The 19,309-nt window shown below is 39.1% G+C and overlaps 1 protein-coding gene across 1 annotated transcript; it reads right to left on the bottom strand.

Annotated features, from left to right (window-relative positions):
- Window positions 1–4,009: 4,009 nt before the first annotated feature.
- Window positions 4,010–19,298, bottom strand: LOC126987447 (uncharacterized). Its single transcript, XM_050844411.1, has 6 exons — window positions 18,690–19,298; window positions 18,492–18,590; window positions 17,801–17,899; window positions 5,245–5,343; window positions 4,973–5,145; window positions 4,010–4,017 (listed from the first exon to the last, which is right to left on the bottom strand). The coding sequence occupies exons 1-6, from the start codon at window positions 19,142–19,144 to the stop codon at window positions 4,010–4,012; spliced, it is 933 nt and encodes a 310-aa protein (XP_050700368.1). The 5' UTR covers window positions 19,145–19,298.
- Window positions 19,299–19,309: the final 11 nt, after the last annotated feature.

Genomic DNA, 19,309 nt, shown 5'->3' with positions numbered 1-19,309 from the left:
GAAAGTAAGGAAGAGAGAGAGAGAGAGAGAGAGAGAGAGAGAGAGAGAGAGAGAGAGAGAGAGAGAGAGAGAGAGACCTGTTGCAGTGGTCAGCTTGTAATTTTTCTATCAATAAATCTATACAGGCGATTTTACCTCCCTCCTCCTCCTCCTCCTCCTCCTCCTCCTCCTCCTCCTCCTCCTCCTCCTCCTCCTCCTCCTCCTCCCAACTCATTATTTTGTTATTTTTTTTCTCTATTCCTCTCCCTTCCTTCACCTTTTTCTTCCTCCTTTCTTCCTCCTCCTCCTCCTCCTCCTCCTCCTCCTCTTCTTCGTGATTTTTATACCTTACTCTTTTCCTTTCCTCTCTTTTTTTCTCTCCTTTTCTCCTCTTTGCTCCATTTTTTCTCTCCTCCTCCTCCTCCTCCTCTTCCTCCTCCTCCTCCTCCTTCTTTGATTTCTTCCTCTTCTTTTCTATCAATATTTATTATTATTTTTATTATTATTATCAGTAGTAGTAGTAGTAGTAGTAGTGGTAGTAGTAGTAGTAGTAGTAGTAGTAGTTGTTGTTGTTGTTGTTGTTGTTGTTAATATTTAAAGAGAATGGACTGGGCTTTTGTTTTTAATCGAACACACACACACACACACACACACACACACACACACACACACACACACACACACACACACATTTGACTTCCTTGCATTCCTATTCTCTCTCTCTCTATAAAAGACACCAACACCTGTCCATTTAGAGAGAGAGAGAGAGAGAGAGAGAGAGAGAGAGAGAGAGAGAGAGAGAGAGAGAGAGAGAGAGAGAGAGAGAGAGAGAGAGAGAGAGAGAGAGAGTTAATGGACTGCAAAAGACATGACAAGGAAAATTCAATCTTTTTTTTTTTTTTTTTTTAAATTATCTTTTTTTATCTTTATCCAATTATCTTTTTTATTTTCTATCTTTATCAATTGTTCTCCTTCCATCTTTATTCAGTTTTCTCTCTTTTTCCTTTCATTCGTCTTTCTCTTTTATTTTCATTTATTTTATTATTTATTTTCTTCACTTCCCTTTTTCTTCTTTTTTTTTTTTGCATTTATTTACGTTTTTATCCATTATTTCTTCTCCTTCTTTCCATTTTCTTATCTTTCTCTTATTCTTCCTTTCTTTATCTTATTCCTTCTTCGTTATTCTTATGTTATCTGTTATTTCTTCTGTTCTTCTTTCTTTCATTCCTTCTTTCTTTCTTTCTTTCTCTTATTCCTCTTTCTTTGTCTCATTCTTCCTTCCTTTATCTTATTCCTTCTTCGTTATTCCTATGTTATCTATTGTTCCTTCTATTCCTTCTTTCTTTCTCTCATTTCTTCTTTCTTTCTCTCATTCCTCTCTTTATTTCCTTCTTTATTTCCTATTTTCGTTTTCTTCTATCTCTATTTTTTCTTTTTTTTTCTTTCCATTTCTCACAATACAATCATCTTTCAATTTCTCATCTCTCTCTCTCTCTCTCTCTCTCTCTCTCTCTCTCTCTCTCTCTCTCTCTCTCTCTCTCTCTCTCTCTCTCTCTCTCTCTCTCTCTCTCTCTCTCTCTTCCTTTATCCTTCCATTTAATTATTCTTCCTTCTTCCTTTCAATCCTCCTCCTCCTCCTCCTCCTCCTCCTCCTCCTCTTCCTCTTCCTCTTTAACCTCCTCTTAGGCCCACATTAAGTATTACAGAGGACATGGTTTATGCTCTTTTCTCCTCCTCCTCTTCTTCCTCTTCCTCCTCTTCCTCCTCCTCTTCATCCTCCTCCTCCTCTTCCTCCAGGTGTGAGAGTTATTACTGGTAAATTCAGGTGTTTTATTTATTATTATTATTATTATTATTATTATTATTATTATTATTATTATTATTGATGTTGTTGTTGTTGTTGTTCTTCCTTTTTCTTCTTCTTCATCTTCTTATTCTATTTCGTGTTCTTCTTCTTCTTCTACTACTACTACTACTGCTACCACTACTACTATTACTACTACTACTACTACTACTACTACTACTACTACTTCTTCCTCGTTTAATTCATCTTTTGTTCATCTGATTCTGTTAATTCTTCTTTTATCAACATTTCTTTCGTCTTTTTTTTTCGCTTCATGTAAAGAAAAAAAAGAAAGGGGAAAAGAGATATAAGAAAAAGAGCGAAAAGCGAAGGAAAGCAAGAATTAAAAAAGAAAAAGAAAAGATAATGAAAGTAGGGAAACGATGCAGTAAAAGAGAGAAAGTAAGAAAGAAAGAAAAACAAATAAAAATGGAAATAAAGAGAGAAAAAGACGAAAAAATTAAAGAAAAGAAAAAAAATATTAAAGATACATGAAGAGTGATAGACAGAGAGAGAGAGAGAGAGAGAGAGAGAGAGAGAGAGAGAGAGAGAGAGAGAGAGAGAGAGAGAGAGAGAGAATCCATAAATTTAATAAAGAAAGGAAGAAAGAAAGAAAAAAAAGATGTTATTGAAAGGAAAAAGACGAAAAAATAATGAAATAGAAAGTGAACCAGCGAGAGAGAGAGAGAGAGAGAGAGAGAGAGAGAGAGAGAGAGAGAGAGAGAGAGAGAGAGAGAGAGAGAGAGAGAGAGAGAGAGAGAGAGAGAACATGAGTCATATCCGTTTACATTAGCATTCCTTGTGTTATAGAATCCTGATGCTGAAAGAGAGAGAGAGAGAGAGAGAGAGAGAGAGAGAGAGAGAGAGAGAGAGAGAGAGAGAGAGAGAGAGAGAGAGAGAGAGAGAGAGAGATGATCACGTGATGCTGAGATGAGCGGGAGATGAGTCGAGATGAATGAAATGAATAAAGTGAGATTAGTTTGAAAGAATGAGATGATTAGAGATTAAGAGAAATGAGACAAGGGAAAAAATGAGATGAGTTGAATAGAGATGAGTCGAGATGAATGAGATGAGACAAGGGAATGAGATGAATGGGTAGAGATGAGTCGTAGAAATGAGATGAGTGAGAATAGTTTGAAGAATTTGATTAGTGAGATTAGTAAAGAGAATGAGATGAGTGAGATGAGATGACCAGAGATGAGTCATGAGAATGAGATGAGGGAAAAATTGAGATAAGGAAAAGAGATGAATGAGATGAGTTGAAAGAATGAGATGAGGAGAGAGGGAATATGGGAATAAGATGAGTGAATAAATATGAGATGAGAAAATGAGATGAATGAGAAAGAAAAAAAAAGAGAGAAAAATGAGATGAGTTTAAAAAAGAAGTGAGTGAAGAGAGAGAGAGAGAGAGAGAGAGAGAGAGAGAGAGAGAGAGAGAGAGAGAGAGAGAGAGAGAGAGAGAGAGAGAATGGAAAGCAATGAGATAAAAGTTAAAAAGAAGAAAAAGAAGAAGAAATAGTTTTAAGAGAAGAATAAACAGAATTAGAAGAAGTAAATAGATGATGATGAGGAGGAGGAGAAGGAGGAAGAAAAGACAAAATAAAACAAAAAAACAAGAAAAAAAAACGAAAACATGTAAAGAAAATAAGAATGAAAAGAATAGATGATAAAGAAACGAAAATAATGAATGAGAAGTAGAAGAAGAAGAAAAAGAAGCAGAAATAAGTCCAAAAAAATTAGTTGAGTGCTAGCTAGGTCTGTGCGTTCGAGGAGGGAGGTAGGGTGTGAATACAAGAGCCGTGTAGTGCGCGTTCATACGTGTGTCTAAAGTGCTCACCCCACAGTCAAGCTTCCTCCTATTGTTTTTCATCGTTTCTTGAGTGTTCAATCGCCCCTTGCGTGTTCAATCTCATTTTCAACTGCTAGACTTCTGTGCATTGAAGTGTTGAGTGCGTTAAGTGTGTTATTGTGCGTCGTAAAGTGTTGAGTGCATTCAAGGACAATCTCTTTCGTTCGTGTGTTCCCGCCTTTACTGGGACCGAGAAAAGGGATCGACCATCACTCTCCACTCTGCACCTCGCTCTGAAAGGATAAGTTTTTGGCTTTATATACCAAATTAATGTGTGTACAATTTCTTGCAATAGTTTCTTTTTAACCAGTTGGATGCGGATTTCCTACAAGAAGACATCACCAAGCTGTAGGAGTGAAACAAAAAGTGTCTGCTATAGTTCAATGAGGAAAAATGTAAAGTCATGCATTTTGGGAGGGGATATCCAGCACACCAATACCACATGGGAAACACTCCACTATCCACCACAGAGGCAGAGAAAGACCTGGGAGTGTATGTTACCAGGCTACCAGTGAAGGGATATCCAGCACACCAATACCACATGGGAAACACTCCACTATCCACCACAGAGGCAGAGAAAGACCTGGGAGTGTATGTTACCAGGCTACCAGTGAAGGGATATCCAGCACACCAATACCACATAGGAAATACTCCACTATCCACCACAGAGGCAGAGAAAGACCTGGGAGTGTATGTTACCAGGCTACCAGTGAAGGGATATCCAGCACACCAATACCACATGGGAAACACTCCACTATCCACCACAGAGGCAGAGAAAGACCTGGGAGTGTATGTAACCAGGCTACCAGTGAAGGGATATCCAGCACACCAATACCACATGGGAAACACTCCACTATCCACCACAGAGGCAGAGAAAGACCTGGGAGTGTATGTTACCAGGCTACCAGGGAGGGGATATCCAGCATACCAATACCACATGGGAAACACTCCACTATCCACCACAGAGGCAGAGAAAGACCTGGGAGTGTATGTTACCAGGCTACCAGGGAAGGGATATCCAGCATACCAATACCACATAGGAAATACTCCACTATCCACCACAGAGGCAGAGAAAGACCTGGGAGTGTATGTTACCAGGCTACCAGTGAAGGGATATCCAGCACACCAATACCACATGGGAAACACTCCACTATCCACCACAGAGGCAGAGAAAGACCTGGGAGTGTATGTTACCAGGCTACCAGTGAAGGGATATCCAGCACACCAATACCACATGGGAAACACTCCACTATCCACCACAGAGGCAGAGAAAGACCTTGCCGAGGATGTTCCCCGGGTACCAGTGAAGGGATATCCAGCACACCAATACCACATGGGAAACACTCCACTATCCACCACAGAGGCAGAGAAAGACCTGAGAGTGTATGTTACCAGGCTACCAGTGAAGGGATATCCAGCACACCAATACCACATGGGAAACACTCCACTATCCACCACAGAGGCAGAGAAAGACCTGGGAGTGTATGTTTACAGGCTACCAGTGAAGGGATATCCAGCACACCAATACCACATGGGAAACACTCCACTATCCACCACAGAGGCAGAGAAAGACCTGGGAGTGTATGTTACCAGGCTACCAGTGAAGGGATATCCAGCACACCAATACCACATGGGAAACACTCCACTATCCACCACAGAGGCAGAGAAAGACCTGGGAGTGTATGTTTTCAGACTACCATTGAAGGCGATATTCATGCTAATCGCAGCGGACGGGCTAACCAGTTCTTTGTTTCCTGAGTATACGGACTGGCCCTTCGCCGCCACGGAGGCCTCACCTTTCACTGACGTCGCTGAGAGTATTTCCTTGAGGTTTCTAATCGCTGCTGTGCCCCCACGAACACACCTCGTGGCTGCACCGGACTCACGACCATGGAGGTAGAATTGGTGGAGTCGACATCAGCCCAATTAAGTGAATCCGCCCGAGCTGTCATTTTTACGGCCAGGTGTTGTCAGGTGTTGTCAGGTCAGGCTCGCCCACCCCCATCTTTTGGCCGTAAATTTGAGAGTTCGTGGGCTTCACCTCAATGAATCGGATTAGCGGGCCGTGTCGACTCCACCAATTCTACCTCCATGCTCACGACCCTCACCCGACAAGCCCTCAGCAGATAACCCCTCCAGAGATTAACCGCCTGCTCCACTCTCTGCTCACCCAGAATGAGATGCCTACTTGTCTTAAGCAAAGTTAAAATCAGCGGAGCACCAAAGTAAAAATAAGATTTGAAAGATTTTAAATTGAAGTTAAAGTAATTCGAAAATATAATACAAACCTAAAGCGATTCAGTTTGCCGCCCCAATTCAGGTCATGTAGTTTCTGCAAAAGCCGCTACGCCCCTCAGCATTTCGAGAAAGGAGAAGAGCGTTGTAGGCACCACCACAGGCAGTACAAGGGGAGAGAGACCTCGGGGTCACTATCAGCAGTGACATGAAACCCACAAAACACTGCAAGTCCGCCTGCAAGAAAGCCAACACTATGCTCGGGTTCACAGCGAGGAGCTTCGAATACAAGACGCCGGGAGTTGTGTCATCCTTATATAACTCGCTGGTAAGGCCCCACCTGGAATACGCCGTGCAGTGCTGGTCTCCTAATTACAAGAAAGACATTGAATTACTCGAGAGAGTACAGCGACGCACTACGAAAATGATGCCGTCATTGAGGACGCAACCTTACGAAGAACGACTCAAGCGACTCAACCTCTTCACGCTGGAAAAGAGACGACTGCGGGGAGACATGATACAAGTCTTCACGTACCTCAACAAGTTCAGCAATGTTGATCACTGCAAACTCTTCACGCCACAAACTAACCCGCGAACAAGAAACAACGGTAAAACAATTCAAGCCAAGCGATGCTTTACGGATATCGGCAGGAGTTATTTTTCGAACAGAGTCGTCCGCCACTGCAACAGCCTTCCTGCAGGAGTGGTTAGTGCGGAAACAATCAGCTCCTTTAAAAATCGCATTGACCGTCACTTTGCTGCGTCGGGAGTGAACTAAACGCACCCACGAGTACGTACAGAAGTGCTTCAATCCTTCCCTGCAACCCACTGCTGTAGCTGACGGATTGATTAAATCACTGAAAGCAGGCAGCCTCGCAATGAGCCAGTAGGTTTTCTGCTGCCTGCTCGTCCATGTTTCCTCCTCCTCCTCCTCCTCCTCCTCCTCCTCCTCCTCCATACACCTGCTCACCTGCAAATTAAAGACTAGGTGAATAATAATTAGTCAGGTTGTGATGCACGGTGAACGATAATTAATGGACGAGTAGTAATGAGGGTGTGAGGTCATTAGGGTTGGTTAGGTAAGGATTGAGGTGACTAATGTGTTGTTTCCATTCACAGCTAATTAAGGACTGGGTTGATTAAGTCTTCAATTCATTATAATTCATTGACGGTAGAGGTGAGACATGTCGTTTTACTATATTCATTTAATTAACGACAGAGTTGATGATTGTATTGTGTCATGTGCTCACAAAGTCTGGCATAAGTATTTTCTTTCTAAACTTCCCTCCTGCGGTTTCTATCCCTCTCTCTCTGGTTAGTATTGTCAAGTGCTCCCACCCAACACACCAACTATTTTCAAAGGCCAAACAGGAGGTTAATCGAGTTCTAATGAGTGTTTCTTTAGGTTCACGGTACAGAAGAAGGCTCAGACTACCAGCAGAGTCATAAAAGTACTCCTGGAAATGCCCTAAACTCCCACGAAAGACTAGTAAATTACGTGTTCTTGGGCCCAGAAATGTTTTAAAATATGGCCCTCTGTTCCTTTATCTCCAGTTTCCTTTCCGGCCGTTCTATCTCTGCTGTGGTTGACGGTCACTGTACCTCCCCTAAACCTATCAACAGGGTCCCGCAGGGTTCCTATCACCTACTCTCTATTATTCATCAATGATCTTCTTTACACAACAAGTCCTATCCACTCCTACGCAGATGACTCTACTCTGCATTACTTAACATCCTTTAACACAAGACTCACCCTACAGGAACTACACGACTCTAGGCTGGAGGCTGCAAAACGCTTAACCTTAGACCTTGCTATCCTCTCTGATTGGGGTAGGAGGAACTTGGGGTCGTATTTTAAGACATTTCGCCGCACAAGAACACCTATTTGACAAGGCTTTCTTAGGAGTTGTGGGCATTTCCAGGAGTAGTTTCATGACCCTGATGGTAGTTTGACCCTTCCTCTGTACCGTGAACCTAAAGAAACACTCATTAGAACCCGACTGACCCCCTCTTTGACCTTTAGAAATAACTGATGTGAGAAGCCAAAGTATCTTATAATGCCGACCTTGGTGTCCTTCAATGCCTCAAAAACTCAATTTCTCCACCTGGCGACTCAGCACAATCTTCCAAACACTTGCTTTTTTTCTCTCTCTCTTAAAGGCAGAAGCGAAAAAATAACACGAAATAGAAAAGAAAAAAAAGAAAATAAAGCAGTAAGTAAACAAGTAAGGAGGTAATGAATAAGTAAAGAGAAAAAAATAAAAAAAATGAAAAAAAATTGTAAATGTATCGGGGAGGTTGTAAATTTTGTGTTCGTCCGTTGCTGAATGTGTCGCATTTTATATTAATTGGAAACAGTTGAAACTTTAATAAACGTGTGATTGAATGGGAGAGAGAGAGAGAGAGAGAGAGAGAGAGAGAGAGAGAGAGAGAGAGAGAGAGAGAGAGAGAGAGAGAGAGAGAGAGAGAGAGAGAGAGAGAGAGAGAGAGAGAGAGAGACGCAGACAGACCCAGACAGACAGACAGAAAGAGACAGAGAAACAGAAACAAAGAGAGGGAGAGAAAGAAAGATAACAGAGAGAGAGAGAGAGAGAGAGAGAGAGAGAGAGAGAGAGAGAGAGAGAGAGAGAGAGAGAGAGACAGACATAGAGAGAGAGAGAGAGAGAGAGAGAGAGAGAGAGAGAGAGAGAGAGAGAGAGAGAGAGAGAGAGAGAGAGAGAGAGAGAGAGAGAGAGAGAGAGAGAGAGAGAGAGAGAGAGAGAGAGAGAGAGAGATTGCAACAGTGATTCATATGTTCCTTCATTTCGTAAGTTTCAATACGTGTGAATGACGTGTATTAGACCAAGTGAATGAACGATACAATATGAAACAAGGTTGTGTAGAAGAGGAGACGTTTCGTAAAGTTTCATTCAGGTCAGAAATTTAAGCAAAACAAAAAATAGTAAAAGAAAATGAAAAGAAGTGAAATGGAACGAAGAAGGAGAGAAATACAGGAAAGAAAGAAATAAGAAAGAAATGAAAAGAAAAGGAAAAAGAAAGCGAAAGAAAATAAAGAAATATGAAAAAGATAAATTAGAAAAAAAAACAGAAAATTGATAAAAGGGAACGAAGGAAGAGAGAAAGAAAATACAGGAAAGAAAGAAATAAGAAAGAAATTAAAAGAAAAGGAAAGAAAAGAAAGATAAATTAGAAAAAAAAGAAAATTGATAAAAAGAAATAAAATGAGCGAAACGAAATATTTTACTAAACGGAAAAAAATGAAAAAAAAAATTATGTATGTTTATTTGTATGTATGTATGTATGTATGTTAATCTTTTTTTTTCTATTCCTCCTCCTCCTCCTTTTAAATCTTCCTCTTCTTCTGTCTATTTTGTCTTCCTTTTCTTCTTCTTCCACTTTCTCTTTCTCCTCATTCTCCTCCTTCTCCTCCTCCTTTAAATTCTTCCTCTTCTGTCTATTTTCTCTTCTTCTTCTTCCACGTTCTCTTTCTCCTCTTATCCTCCTCTTTCTCCTCCTCCTTCTCTTCTTTCTCTTCTGTCTTCTTCCATCTTCTCTTAATTGTCTTCTTTTTCCTCTTCTGTCTGTTTTGTTTCCTCTTTTCTTTTCTTCCTCTTCATCTTCCTCTTCATTATCTCCTTCCTTCTCCTCCTCTTCTATTTCTTGTGTTTTCTCGTTCTTTTCATCTTTCTCCTCCTCCTCCTCCTCCTCTTCCTCCTTCTTTTGTCTATTTTTAATTTGTTTTCTTTTTCTGATTCTTCTCCCACCTCCTCCTTCTCCTCCTCCTCCTCCTCCTCCTCCTTCTCTTCTCTTCCTCCTTCTTCTTTCTAGTTTTATTTGTTTTCTTTTTCTGATTCTTCTCCCACCCCCTCCGTCTCCTCTTCCTCCTCCTCCTCTTTCGTGTAATTTGATATGCCTATCCTCTTTCTTCTTATTCTTCAACCTCCTTGTCCTACTCTCACTCCTCCTCCTCCTCATCATCATCATCATCATCCTCATCCGGGAGTTATGTTATCCTTATATAACTCGCTGGTAAGGCCCCACCTGGAATATGCCGTGCAGTGCTGGTCTCCTAATTACACAGCTCTTCTGGAGAGAGTGGTATTATAAAACACTTTCACGTCTCACATCAACTCTTTCTAAAGGTCAAAGGTGTCAGTCGGGTTCTAATGTGTGTTTCTTTAGGTTCATGCTACTGGGGAAGGGTCAAACTACCACCAGGGTCATAAAACTACTCCTGGAAATGCCCTTAACTCACACGAAAGCCTTGTCAAATATGTGAACTTGGGCGACGAAATGTTTTAAAATACGGCCCTAAGGCTCTTCGTCTCATCAGCTCTCCTCCTCTTACTGACAGTCTTCTACCTCTTAAATACCGCCGCCATGTTGCATCTCTTTCTATCTTCTATCGATATTTTCACGCTGACTGCTCTTCTGAACTTGTTAACTGCATGCCTCCCCCCCTCCCGCGGCCCCGCTGTACACGACTTTCTACTCATGCTCATCCCTTTACTGTCCAAAACCCTTATGCAAGAGTTAACCAGCATCTTCATTCTTTCATCCCTATACTGTCCAAACCCCTTATGCAAGAGTTAACCAGCATCTTCATTCTTTCATCCCTATACTGTCCAAACCCCTTATGCAAGAGTTAACCAGCATCTTCATTCTTTCATCCCTATACTGTCCAAACCCCTTATGCAAGAGTTAACCAGCATTCTTTCATCCCTATACTGTCCAAACCCCTTATGCAAGAGTTAACCAGCATCTTCATTCTTTCATCCCTATACTGTCCAAACCCCTTATGCAAGAGTTAACCAGCATTTCCATTCTTTCATCCCCTTCACTGGTAAACTCTGGAACAGCCTTCATTCGTCTGTATTTCCTCCTGCCTATGACTTGACCTCTTTCAAGACGAGTGTATGAAGACACCTCTCCTCCCGAAATTGACCTCTCTTTTGGGCACCTCTTCGGATTCTTTACAGGAGCAGCGAGTAGCGGGCTTCTTTTTTTATTGTTTCCTTTTTTTGTGCCCTTGAGCTGTCTCCTTTGCTGTAAAAAAAAAAGAAGGAAAAGAAAGCTCTCCACCCGAAATTGACCTCTCTTTTGGCTAGTCTATACTTATCGCTATATGAGAGCAAGAGTTAGCGAGCTTTTTTTTTTTTTTTTTTTTTAATATTTTTGAAGCCCTTGAGTTGCTCTGTGCTGTAAAAAAAAAAAAATACTGGAGAGCACATTTCCAAATTCCAAAAAACATGTACCAACACGACTGAGAGCTTGGAAATGTGTGTCAAACCGAATCATGGGCTTTCAGGATTAATGGCAAAAAGCTGTTTCTTCGGCCTGCTGTTTGTCGCCCTCTGATAGCCTAGCCTAGTCCAGCCTTAAGCGTAGCCTGGTGGAGATTTATGTAGGCTTTTGGTGTTCGAGCTATTTATAGCCCTTAGTGTGTGTGTGTGTGTGTGTGTGTGTGTGTGTGTATTGATAGGTGTGTGGGTGTGTGATTTCCGTGTGCGAGGATGTGTTTTTTCTTATTTATTTTTACCCCTGACGCATATAGCTTTGTTTATTCCTTATTTCCATGGTTTCAATACAAGACTGAGTGAATGAGGTCAAGGAAGGAGGAAGAAGAAGAAGAGGAGGAAAGGAAGGGAGAGAGAAAGAGAGAAAGGAGTAAGTCAACACCTTTCATCCCTCCCTATACAGGCCAAGAATAAATCACTTGATGTATTCAGTGTGTGTGTGTGTGTGTGTGTCATTGTGTTATGTGCCGTTGCAAAAGGTGAATAAACAGAGTCGGCATCAGTGGAGTCAGGGCGTGCGTGCAAGATTTCTCGTTTGAATAAGTTACTAAAAGAATAATGATAGAGGGAGGGAGAGTAATAACAGCAATAGAGGCGAAAATGGGCAAAAACTATCGGTTAAACTTTAGTAGTGGAACACGTAGAGAAATTTGAGTATAGAAAATGAGAATAATTAGGGGAAGAAAAAGTGTATGAATAGACGGAGTAATAATAGTAATAGAGGAGAAATTATGCAAAAACTATCGATTAAACTTTAGTAATTGAACTTGTAGAGAAAATTGAGTATAGAAAATGAGAATAATTATACCGAGAAAAAGAGTTTGAATAGACGTAATAAAATCTGTGATAGAGGAGAAACTATGCAAAAACTATCGATTAAACTTTATTGTTGGAACTGGTACAGAAAGTTGAGTACAGAATATGAGGATAATTATGCTGAGAAAAAATGTTTGAATATGTAATGGCCCAAAATGTACTGCAAGTTTAATGGTATTTTTCAACATGTCAATAGAGTTAACCTGAGAGAGAGAGAGAGAGAGAGAGAGAGAGAGAGAGAGAGAGAGAGAGAGAGAGAGAGAGAGAGAGAGAGAGAGAGAGAGAGAGAGAGAGGACTAGGTAAGATTTAAAAAAAAATAAAAAAAAAGAGGAGAGAGAGAGAGAGAGAGAGAGAGAGAGAGAGAGAGAGAGAGAGAGAGAGAGAGAGAGAGAGAGAGAGAGAGAGGGGAGAAGAAGAAGAGAGAGGAGAGAAAGAAGAAAGAAGAGAGAAGAGAGAGAGAGAGAGAGAGAGAGAGAGAGAGAGAGAGAGAGAGAGAGAGAGAGAGAGAGAGAGAGAGAGAGAGAGAGAGAGAGAAAGGCGAAGGAAGGAGAGAGCGAGAAGAAAGTAAGAGAAAAAGAAGACAGAAGAGAGAGAGAGAGAGAGAGAGAGAGAGAGAGAGAGAGAGAGAGAGAGAGAGAGATCAAACATACCCATTGTGTCGAACCTCCCCTAAAATCTACCAACGTCAACAAAATCGAATGTGTCAGGACCGCGGAAAACACAGCCTATCGTTGCTACAAGTTGTTAATCCGCCTTCTTTTAATTTTTGTGGGAGAACGGCGAATATTTATTATGGAATTAAAATTGTAATAAATTTATATTGATATTAGAGGCGAGTTTCCGAGCAAATCTGCCTCGTGACGTCATACTAGGGGCGGCTTTCACAGTAGTTTTGTTTGTTTTGTTCGTTACTAATGGCGGGGATCGACGCTGTAGTATTTCCTCGTGAAACTGGCCGATGTGGTAGTGGCGGCTGCGGGGTTAGCCTAGCCCTAGGTAAGACATGCACGACCCTTTCACATCAACACCCAAGACCTCGTGTACCCAAGAGTCGTGGGTTGTCGCGGCCCAGAGTCGGCACAGTGTGAACGGGGCTTTAGTTTAGACTGTCTGTTTATCTTGTGTTCGCGGTGTTTTACAAGTAATTAGACTAAACTCTAAGTGTTATAAGTGTCGAAATATAATCTCAAATGGTTGTACCCTGTTCCGAGACCCCCTTTGTTCACCATCAGAATCTCTTTAACAAATATATTTACCTCGAGTAATGTTCCTAAAGTCACGCTCTCTGTATTATTTGGCAGCGGCTAACCCTGTGTGTGGTAACAGTGCCTTAGAGGACTTGGTCAGTAAGCTGGTAACTTTAATCTCTGGTTTAAATGATCAACAGTTAATTATATTTTGAGGTATAATGACATAAATAATTAAAGAGTGCCCATGAACGGCTCGACAAATGGATGTAGTAACAATAGTAATAATAATAATAGTAGAAAATCAGTAATAGAGGAGAAATTATGCAAATGCTGTCGGTAAAACTTTAGCAATTGAACTTGTAGAGAAAATTGGGTATAAAAAATGAGAATAAATATACTGAAAAAAAAGTTTGAATGGACATAGTAATACGTAATAATAATAATAATAGTAGTAGTAGAAAATCAGTAATAGAGGAGAAACTATACAAAAACTATCGATTAAACTTTATTAATTGAACATGTAGAGAAAATTAAGTATCAAAAAATGAGAATAAATATACTGAAAAAAAAGTTTGAATGGACATAGTAATAATAATAATAATAATAATAGTAGTAGTAGAAAATCAGTAATAGAGGAGAAACTATACAAAAACTATCGATTAAACTTTATTAATTGAACATGTAGAGAAAATTAAGTATAAAAAAATGAGAATAATTATACTAAAAAAAAAGGTTAGAATGGACGTATAGTAATAGTAATTGTAGTAAAAAATCGGTAACAGAGAAAAATTATGCAAGAACTATCGGTTAAACTTTAGTAATGGAACTTGTAGAGGAATTTGAGTATAGAAAACGAGAATAATTATACAGAAAAAAAAAAAGATTGAACGGACATAATAATAGTTGTAGAAAATGAGTAATAAACGATAAATTATGCAAGAACTATCGGTTAAACTTTAGTAATGGAACTTGTAGAGGAATTTGAGTATAGAAAACGAGAATAATTATACAGAAAAAAAAAAGATTGAACGGACGTAATAATAATATAGTAGTAGAAAATGAGTAATAAACGATAAATTATGCAAGAACTATCGGTTAAACTTTAGTAATGGAACTTGTAGAGGAATTTGAGTATAGAAAACGAGAATAATTATACAGAAAAAAAAAAAGATTGAACGGACGTAATAATATAATAGTAGTAGAAAATGAGTAATAAACGATAAATTATGCAAGAACTATCGGTTAAACTTTAGTAATGGAACTTGTAGAGGAATTTGAGTATAGAAAACGAGAATAATTATACAGAAAAAAAAATGAGTAATAAACGATAAATTATGCAAGAACTATCGGTTAAACTTTAGTAATTGAACTTGTCGAGAAATATGAATTAATGAGAATAATAATTGTAAAAAGATTTTGAATGGCCGTGGTAAAAACAGCAGTAATCGTAAAACTTATTAAAAAGAACTTGTACAGAAGGCTGAATAAAGACTAATGGAAATAAACGAACAAATCAAGCCGTAACTAAATGAAGTATAAAAATTTATGACTGGACAAGCAAATTAAAACTAGGAGTGTTTGAATTGACGCTCACAAAATTATTAGGAAAATTGTGATATTAAGAATTTGTTACGAGAAAAGGAAATTGCTGAAAATGATTATGCTAGAAAAGAAGTTTGAAGGTATATGCAAACAAATAATATAAAGAGTATTTAGAGTTACACTTATAAAAATCATTAAGGAAAAGATGTCTCAGAGAAATTGTAGAGAAAAACCGAACTGATGAAATATATTTATACTGAAAAAAGGAGTTTGAAAATATGTGCAAAAAATTAATATAAAGAGTATTCAGAGTTACATTTACAAAAATCATTAAGAAAAAGATGGCTCAGAGAATTGAGAAAAAACGAACTGATTAAAAGAACTGTGCTAAAAAAAAGGAGTTTGAAAATATGAAGAAAAAAAAATAAAGTAAAGAGCATTTAGAGTTAATTTGTATAGAAAAAACTAACTGATGAAATATATTTATGCTGAAAAAAGGTGTTTGAAAAATACATGCAAAAATTTTTTTTTGAAAAGTGAATTTGGAATGACACTAACAAAAAAAACCACTTTGTGAAATCTGTCCTAGAGAATTTGTACAGAAAAAAAAAATTAAATATGAAAAGAGTAAAAAATAAATTGTTTGAACAGAAATACAAAAATAAACAGATATTTGGAGTGGCACAAAAATCATTCAAAAAGTTGCATTGCAGAATTTATACAGAAAAAAAAATTGAAGTATTAAAACAATTATTCAAAGGCAGTGTTTTAGTGAAAAAAAAATAGAAAAGGTATTTGAATTAACACTGACAAAAATCATTTAAAAAGTTGCATTAGGGAATTCATATAGAAAAAAATTAAGTATTAAAAGAATTGTACAAAGAGTTTTAATGGACATACAAAAATAAACTGAAAAGGGTATTTGGAATGACAGGTGCAAGAATGATTAGGGAAGTTTCATTGCAGTAAAATAAATATAAAAACAATATCAAAAAGCATATAATCGGATCTACGTGAAAAAAAAAAAAAGATAAACAAAAAAGTGTGATTTCATAGAGTAGAAGCTGTAGGTAAAAAAATATATATATATAAAAGAAAATGGAAGTATTTGACGTGAAGAAAAACTGATATGTAGAAATGTTACGATCGCTACGTTAGTAATTTGAACAGAACCTTGAGTGAAAACTATATACAAAAAGTAATTGTGCGAAAAAGTGAGATTGAATGGACGTGAAAATGAATTGGAAATGCGTTTGTTGTGACTCGCGAAATGAAAAGACAAGTACGAGAAAAAGTTTTGTTAGAGAATACTGAATAAAAAAAACCTTGATTGAATACTATATGAAAAAGAAAAATTGTATAAAAAGATGATTGAATTGACCGGGGAAGAAATTAAAAGGAAAACGCATTGAAAGTGATAGTTTCAAAGGTCTTAGGAAAGCTGTTTTAGATAAGCTTGTTTAAAAACTTGACTAAATATTAAATGAAAAAGAATAATTGTATAAAAAGATGATTGAAATGACCGGGGAGGAAATTAAAAGAAAAACGCATTGAAAGTGATAGTTACAAAGTTCTTAGGAAAGCTGTTTTAGATAAGCTTGTATAAAAACTTGACTGAATATTAAATGAAAAAGAATAATTGTATAAAAAGATGATTGGATTGACCGGGGAAGAAATTAAAAGGAAAACGTATTGAAATTGATTGTTACAAAGTTCTTAGGAAAGCTGTTTTAGATAAGCTTGTATAAAAACTTGACTAAATATTAAATGAAAAAGAATAATTGTATAAAAAGATGATTGGATTGACCGGGGAAGAAATTAAAAGGAAAACGTATTGAAATTGATTGTTACAAAGTTCTTAGGAAAGCTGTTTTAGATAAGCTTGTATAAAAACTTGACTAAATATTAAATGAAAAAGAATAATTGTATAAAAAGATGATTGGATTGACCGGGGAAGAAATTAAAAGGAAAACGTATTAGAAGTGACATTTACAAAGTTCTTCGGAAAGCTGTTTTAGACAATCTCTTTTTAGAAAACTTGACTGAATACTAAATGAAAAAAAAAATGATTGTACAAAAAGATAACTCAATGGACGGGAAAGAAATTAAAACGAAAATGTATTAGAAGTGATTGTTACAAAGTTCTTAGGAAAGCTGTTTTAGATAAGCTTGTATAAAAACCTGATTGAAAACTATATGAAAAGAGTTAAAAGGTACAAAGAAGGTGTGATTGAACTGACGTGAAAAAAAAAATAGTAGAGTATGAAACTAGTACGAGAATTCTTAGGAAAGCTTCGTTAGAGAATATTGCACAAAAGAAGTGATTGAAAACTGTATGAAAAATAAAAAAGAATAATTGTACAAAAACATGATTCAAAAGACATAAAAAAAAAGGAATGAAAAGAGTATAAAACCAAAGTACGAGAAGTTTTACGAAAGCTTTGATGGAAAATACTGAACTGAAAACTTGAGTAGAAATTGTATTAAAAAAAAAAAAACTTGAAAGTGTGTGACGTGAAAAAAGAAGAAAGGCGTGTCAGCGTGACGATAACAACTGAGGTGTGTTTAAATAATTAGCCCCTTGAATGTGCATTTCCTAGCAACAGACCTCACCAAGCTACAAGAATGAAACAAAAAGTGGCTGCTACAATTCAGTGAAGAAAAATGTAAAGTCCTGCATCTTGGGAGGGGATATCCAGCACACCAATACCACACGGGAAAACTCCACTAGCCACCACAGAGGCAGAGAAAGACCTGGGAGTGTGTTACCAGGCTACCAGTGAAGGGATATCCAGCACACCAATACCACATGGGAAACACTCCACTATCCACCACAGAGGCAGAGAAAGACCTGGGAGTGTGTGTTACTAGGCTACCAGTGAAGGGATATCCAGCACACCAATACCACATGGGAAACACTCCACTATCCACCACAGAGGCAGAGAAAGACCTGGGAGTGTATGTTACCAGGCTACCAGTGAAGGGATATCCAGCACACCAATACCACATGGGAAAACTCCACTATCCACCACAGAGGCAGAGAAAGACCTGGGAGTGTATGTTACTAGGCTACCAGTGAAGGGATATCCAGCACACCAATACCACATGGGAAACACTCCACTATCCACCACAGAGGCAGAGAAAGACCTGGGAGTGTATGTTACCAGGCTACCAGTGAAGGGATATCCAGCACACCAATACCACATGGGAAACACTCCACTATTCACCACAGAGGCAGAGAAAGACATGGGAGTGTGTTACCAGGCTACCAGTGAAGGGATATCCAGCACACCAATACCACATGGGAAACACTCCACTATCCACCACAGAGGCAGAGAAAGACCTGGGAGTGTATGTTACCAGACTACCAGTGAAGGGATATCCAGCACATCAATACCACATGGGAAACACTTCACTATCCACCACAGAGGCAGAGAAAGACCTGGGAGTGTATGTTACCAGACTACCAGTGAAGGGATATCCAGCACATCAATACCACATGGGAAACACTCCACTATCCACCACAGAGGCAGAGAAAGACCTGGGAGTGTATGTTACCAGGCTACCAGTGAAGGGATATCCAGCACATCAATACCACATGGGAAACACTTCACTATCCACCACAGAGGCAGAGAAAGACCTGGGAGTGTATGTTACTAGGCTACCAGTGAAGGGATATCCAGCACATCAATACCACATGGGAAACACTCCACTATCCACCACAGAGGCAGAGAAAGACCTGGGAGTGTATGTTACTAGGCTACCAGTGAAGGGATATCCAGCACACCAATACCACATGGGAAACACTCCACTATCCACCACAGAGGCAGAGAAAGACCTGGGAGTGTATGTTACTAGGCTACCAGTGAAGGGATATCCAGCACACCAACACCACATGGGAAACACTCCACTATCCACCACAGAGGCAGAGAAAGACCTGGGACTGTATGTTACCAGGCTACCAGTGAAGGGATATCCAGCACACCAATACCACTTGGGAAACACTCCACTATCCACCACAGAGGCAGAGAAAGACCTGGGAGTGTATGTTACCAGGCTACCAGTGAAGGGATATCCAGCACACCAATACCACATGGGAAACACTCCACTATCCACCACAGAGGCGGAGAAACACCTGGGAGTGTATGTTACCAGGCTACCAGTGAAGGGATATCCAGCACACCAATACCAAATGGGAAACACTCCACTATCCACCACAGAGGCAGAGAAAGACCTGGGAGTGTATGTTACCAGGCTACCAGTGAAGGGATATCCAGCACACCAATACCACATGGGAAACACTCCACTATCCACCACAGAGGCAGAGAAAGACCTGGGAGTGTGTGTTACCAGGCTACCAGTGAAGGGATATCCAGCACACCAATACCACATGGGAAACACTCCACTATCCACCACAGAGGCAGAGAAAGACCCGGGAGTGTATGTTACCAGGCTACCAGTGAAGGCGAAATCCCTGACAATCGCAGCGGACGGGTTATATAATTTTACATTGCACCCATACTTTGGTTTCTTCTTGGTGTTTCTGTCCCGTGAACT

Source organism: Eriocheir sinensis, chromosome 64, assembly GCF_024679095.1.
Source record: "Eriocheir sinensis breed Jianghai 21 chromosome 64, ASM2467909v1, whole genome shotgun sequence".
NCBI classification, from domain to species: domain Eukaryota; kingdom Metazoa; phylum Arthropoda; class Malacostraca; order Decapoda; family Varunidae; genus Eriocheir; species Eriocheir sinensis.
Note: the sequence above shows the minus strand (reverse complement) of the source record. Positions and strands in the feature narration are given on the sequence as shown.